The sequence below is a fragment of the Rosa rugosa genome, chromosome 4, assembly GCF_958449725.1.
Source record: "Rosa rugosa chromosome 4, drRosRugo1.1, whole genome shotgun sequence".
Classification (NCBI taxonomy): Eukaryota; Viridiplantae; Streptophyta; class Magnoliopsida; order Rosales; family Rosaceae; genus Rosa; species Rosa rugosa.
Window position 1 is genome coordinate 21,313,124 of NC_084823.1, and position 6,000 is coordinate 21,319,123.

General features: G+C 38.2%; 1 protein-coding gene across 2 annotated transcripts; it reads right to left on the reverse strand.

Moving 5' to 3' along the window:
- Positions 1-128: 128 nt before the first annotated feature.
- Positions 129-5,507, reverse strand: LOC133743628 (uncharacterized). Of its 2 annotated transcripts, none has more exons than XM_062171623.1 (5): positions 5,007-5,506; positions 3,911-4,020; positions 3,447-3,818; positions 1,719-2,313; positions 129-679 (listed from the first exon to the last, which is right to left on the reverse strand). In XM_062171623.1, the coding sequence occupies exons 1-5, from the start codon at positions 5,275-5,277 to the stop codon at positions 597-599; spliced, it is 1,431 nt and encodes a 476-aa protein (XP_062027607.1). In that variant the 5' UTR covers positions 5,278-5,506; the 3' UTR covers positions 129-596. The 2 variants fall into 2 exon arrangements, with proteins under 2 accessions (XP_062027607.1, XP_062027608.1); XM_062171624.1 differs by lacking the exon at positions 129-679 and adding an exon at positions 697-981 and having other exon boundaries at positions 5,007-5,507.
- Between the last annotated feature and the right edge of the window lie 493 nt (positions 5,508-6,000).

Genomic DNA, 6,000 nt, shown 5'->3' on the forward strand with positions numbered 1-6,000 from the left:
TGAAAGAAGCCGGATGGTCATTCTTGACTGGACATGAGACTTGATCTTGAGAAAAATACGCGTCGGAAAAGTCAGATTGCTCAATTTCACGATAACATTTTTCATATAAAGGTGTATCTATCTGGCCATTTAACAAGTATATATGATTTTTCTTTTTGAGAATGAACAAGTATATATACAAATTGGTGCAGCAACTTTACTTAGCCTGGCATTGCAGATGCTCCAAAAGAGCCTGTATATTTTACAATTGATTTAATGTAAGAAACGGTTCCTTTAGGAAAATCTGCAGGGCATGCTTAAACTGGTCACAGACACACACACCATCTCCAAGAGGTTTCCCTTCGAAAAGAACATCCTGCATCAGTGAGATCAGAAATTGTAGAAGTGAAATGCAAGGCCTGCCACCTTTTGGCTTTGACCTGCAATCATCTCTTGATTCACTTAAATGTCTCGCTTACGGGACATGTTCAGTCAAACTTTTACATTGGCACGCTGCCATCCTCGCCGAAACAAAACTGAGTATGGTAGATCATTATGCTATGGTGTTTCATATGCTTGCAACTTTTCTGTTGTATAATGGAAATGAACCATCAGCTTCACCAACAAAGAAGATGAAAGATGAAGAGTCCACAAAATCCCAATAATCGTATCTCTTTGTAGAAAGGCCCTACCGCTAAAGCTGCAAAAAAAAAAAAAAAATCAAACAGTTAACTGGCATACTTAGAAGTAAATATCAATATGACATGTAAAGAATGCTAATAGTTAACAGAATCTTAAAGGCACATCAGCAAAAGACAATGCTAATAGTTAACAAGTGACCATGAAAAATTTGGTCACTTGTTCGTGCTTTTGTACTCCCTTTTTCCTTTTTGGTAATATTTTGTTCTCTTAGTTGTGGACCTTAGGTCCACTTTTGCACTTCACTGCATAGCATGCACAAGTTGTATAAACATCCTCGATCACATTTGGTTGCATGTGGATCTGATCAATTATAAAATTCCACCGCTAAAAGAGATTGCATAATCAAATCAAATCAGATGCATAAATTCAAACTCAAAACTTATTCTCAAATCTCAAGTCTTCATAAAGGTTGCACTAAATTTCAGTTTATATAGATCCAAGAAGCTCCAAATCTAATTAAGATCGACGCTTTTGTTGTATAAGTTACATTACAATTTTGTTTATTTAAATTCAAAAAAAAGTATGTCATAATTGAATTGAAAATCTAATCATCATGGTTTAGCCACACAAAAAAAAAAAAAATAAAAAAATTAACAGATTCAGATTTGGATATTGCTAAATCTGCAACCCCCCCCCCCCCAAACAAAAAAACAAACAAATGGGTAAAACTGTGCCATGGCACTTCTTTATAATCTCAAGTTCTTATATAACCTGCATTGGTAAAGCAGGACAGTTTCTACATGTTATCAAAACTCTCATTCCTGATAGCACTTCATCTACACAGAGACCTATTTGGCTATAATAGGATGAAGCTAATTGCTAAATCAAAAAATTAATAACGCCTACTATGTAATGAAAAAAGGACGGTCATAATTTCTCATCAACCTGAAATCTAGCATGCATGTCTATATGTACCATATAACCAAAAGCCACCAAAAAAATTTCTCATGGTGTGTTACAAGCTATCCATGTCAGATAAATAAACGCAGGACAAGAAGAAAAAAAAAAAAAAAACAAAATTATTAATTGTGACTTACATGATGGGGTTGGGGCGGGTGATGGAGACCTCAAGCCTTTTGCACTTTTCTTGTAGCCTGGACTAGAAGCATAGGACACTCCGGGAGCGGGTGATGCATGTGGGGCCATTTGAGATGAGGGACTCATAGAAGGTGAGTAAGGCGAAGTTCTAGGTGCATAAGTAGGGGGCATACTAGGGTTAAAATGAGGAGTTGGCGAGGAGCTTGGATGAGTAGAACCATGGTATAAACATGGAGGAGGAGGATGTGTAGTCTTGGAGGGTGAAGGTGCTGAAGAGTAAACTGTTGGAGCAGGATTTGGAGAGATTGATGGTCCTGCAGTATCACTTAGTTCTGGTGATGGAGCTGGAGAAGGAGTTGGAGGGGTGGCAAAAAGTGTACCCTTCAAATAGGAGGATAATCTGATACTTTTGACCTTACCAAAGACGGAGTTATCAAGGCCGAGATTTCTTGCCGGAGAGCCTGTAATTGTCTGAGCTAACTGTTTCAACCTCTGTGGCAGAAGTCCCCCAAAAGCAGACATAAGCGAAGCTTGAACTTCAACTGGGGAATCTGTAGTTGAACCCAATGTGTTTGTTACTTGCAGAAAGACATCCTGCATAAATAGGAGAAAATAACTTTCATTCGCGTGCAGATAAGTTGAGACCATTAACCACTACTGTATAATCTGATAATTGCGATCCTTAATAACTATTAAAAATCAAGTGGACTTTAGCTAATCTTTTTAATTCTCTAGAAGCAAAGTCAGCGCTCAGTGGCTATCTATCTTGTGTCTTTGATTCCTTAATGTCAAAGACTAAGCTTTACCATTGCATAACTGGAAACAATCCTCGGCATAGGATTTAATATATAGGGCATGCTTGGCATCTGTCATAAAGGTTTTGATTCAAATGATGGGCCATCATGTTATAGTACTGATCCAATATACTTACTACCTAGACACCAGGACCACAGACCAAAGAACCTAGACATCAGGACCAGAAAACTAAACTTTGAGGCACTCCAATCTTGCATAGAGAACGTAAGGATAGAAACTGGATTCACTCTAATGCTTCACACCAAAACTTGGTTTCATAACAATATTACCATCGCAGGGAAATCAGAATAATTTGTGATAACTTTTATTCCTCAAATCATGACTTTGCTTCAGGACTTGCACAGGGTTATAGCAAAAAAGATAAATCCAGTTAAACTAGCATATAAGACATAATTTAAAGAGAAAATTTTCCTACTTCCAAACCTGATCACAAATGTAAAACTTCTAGACAACTAACTGAAACTGAAACTCAAAATTGACGTCTGAAAGAATTCCCCCCATAAATCTGCCCCACGGCTGTAGTCGACATAATTAAAGACAAAATTTTCCTACTTCCAAACCTGATCACAAATGTAAAACTTCTAGACAACTAACTGAAACTGAAACTCAAAATTGACGTCTGAAAGAATTCCCCCCATAAATCTGCCCCACGGCTGTAGTCACTAATGCAACCACAAAGAGAGAAATGGATTAGGCGCACTCTTTCCTTTTTTTGCACTCATAGACCCTAAATGGTTTGACAATAAGCTCACCACTGATGAGAATATTAAATATATATTAAATGTTTGTCCACATCTGAATAGCTTAATCTTATGGAATACTGGTAAACCAACAAAATTTGACAGACCAGAAACCCAAATTCTGATGCCTAGAGAGAAATGAGGAAATGGATTCTAGAGTAGGTGTTATACCTCGTAAGGCCTTAAATGCAACCCAAACCTCAGCTGCTCCTTTAGCTCACCAAAATTTTCCACTATTTCAGTTATTGAATTATTGAGAGTAAAGTTAAACAGAATCTGCGGTATCTGCCAGATTGAAGCAGCTTTCCCAGGAATCACAGTGATTCCCCCAGGATACTTTAGAATCTCAAACATATATGGTTGCCCGAACGTTGATGCCGTCAATGTAAGATTAGATTGCTCAAGGAACAGCTCAACCAAAGATGATCTCAGCACACTTAAGGACACAGGAAGTATCGGAACATTCACGGGATCGGAAAGAACACCGAACACCACATCAGTCCAGTTAGATGCACCGTATTGGTGCATGGACAAAATAGCCACCTGTTGACAAAAATGCAAAGTTTAGTTTGATTGTTCACCTTGTTGGACTGAAAAATGATATGGTATACGATGGAAGAAGATTGAAATTGTACCTTTGTACCTGGGACACCTATTTCCCCATAGATATCGTATTCTAATTGACCGATGTGTGGAACAAGCTCTCGAACTGGCTTTTCCAGTCTGAAGTATGCCTGAACTGTGGCTGGAAATAGATACAGGTAAAACTAAGCATCTTCTATTGACTTGGTCAAAGCAATAAATAGCATGCAACTGAGGACCAAAAATACTATCGGAAATAACTCTTTTGAAAACCAATAACCAATAAGTGGGAAAAGTTGTTGTAGAATGGTAGGTGCAAACACGTTACATAAATGGAGCTAAAGTAGTTCTGCAGCGATTATCTCCAACAATACTAACAAATTGGTCCAGTCTTACCATATTCACAAATCTAGGGTCCTCATAGCTTAAAACAAGTCAGTATGAATACTAATAATAATAAGAACAATATAATATTGAATCCAGTCCTGAACCAAGGTGTCATTAGAAGCTTAGAGAACTTTCGGCAGCCTTTAAGGTATAACTCAGTGCCTTTGTATCCTGAGACAGACAACACAGGGGTTATTGTCCTCCTAGACCTCTTAGTTACCAGATTTACAGGTTGAGAGATTTAACAGATCGTCTTAGACTTGCTTACTATATCCTATGACCATTACGATTAGCTTTAATATTTTGAGGTGACAACTGATTTAACATATAGATTACGATGGATTGGCTTTATCCACATGTTAATACATTAGAAACCTAGTAAGATCTACTGGTTCTCTCAGCAGCTGCCACATTCCTGGCTAGTGCTGTTGGGTTGGGGACGTTACACCTAATTCTTTGACAAGGAGGTGTAATGAAATGCATAACCAATTCCTCGAAACGCTTAAAACCCAAGTGACAAGGCAATATCCTATACATAGCCGGGTGAGTCTAACATTGCAAGACCCGAATTATGAAACACAGTCAACATCCAACATAATAATAATTCATTATATTTGAAAAAACATCAAAAATCCCTAATTATTAGGTAAACCACCACAATGAAGATCCACAACCACCAATATCAGCCAAATCTAAACCACCAAAATCTCAAAAAAAAAAAAAAAAAAAAAGCGACAATGAAAGACGAAATTTTGGACATACCACTGAGCTTAATGGCCTCTTTGGCATCGAACCCATTATTGACGGAATGCCGAGGAAGGATCCAGAAGATCCCGGAGAGAAAAACCGATAATCCGAGAATCAAAACGAAGACGCATCGAAAGGTGAACTGGTGGGCGATTCCGTTGAAGAATCTGGAACATTGAGGACAGACGAACCCAGAAGAAGAAGAAGAAGAAGAATCGTGGGGTTGATGACTCTGGTGGCTGTGCTGCTGCTGCTGCTGGTGCAGGCTTTTCTCACCTTTCCCCATTTGCAGAGCATCTGGGATTCACACACTGACACACACAACAATAAGGGCAACAAGGGCAAGGCCACCAAGAGAAGAAGAAGAAGAAGAAGAAGAAGGAAGAAGAAGATGTGAGAGACAAGTGTTCACGGTGGGTATCGCCCCATTAATTAAAAAGAAGAGAGCTTTTTTTCTTTTCCTTTTTTACTCTCTCTCTCTCTCTCTCTCCACTCTCCTCCACTCTCTCTTCTTCAAGTCTCACCCTCTTTCTTTAAACCACACACGCAGAGTCCACTTGTTTTTTTTTTTTTTTTTTTTTTTTGAAGTAATATTTTATTATATTGTAGGTGTAGGCTACCCAACGTTGAGAAGAAGCAAAGGCCAAAGGCTGTGAAAAAGAAAGGGGGTGACAAGGAGCATAAAGGTTACAAGATTATTTCAAATGTTGTGGAACTCCATAGATATTTGTGATATAAAAATATAGATTAAATTCGAAACAAGATTAAGAAGCATATCCATCTCTAGAGGCTTTAGGGCATGCCCAATAATAGAAGTAGCTTTTTTTGTTTTTTAACTAAGAAGAGATAATAATGTTATTGTCTTATTGATGGTGTAAAATAAGAGTTTATGAGAGCACTAGTGGGTGTGAGTTTCTTTGTCGACTGGGGGGGCTCGATCGATTCTTGCTGACGCTCTACACCTTTCTTTGTCCCATTTTCGCTTTATTTTTTGCACACAAGGTTGGAA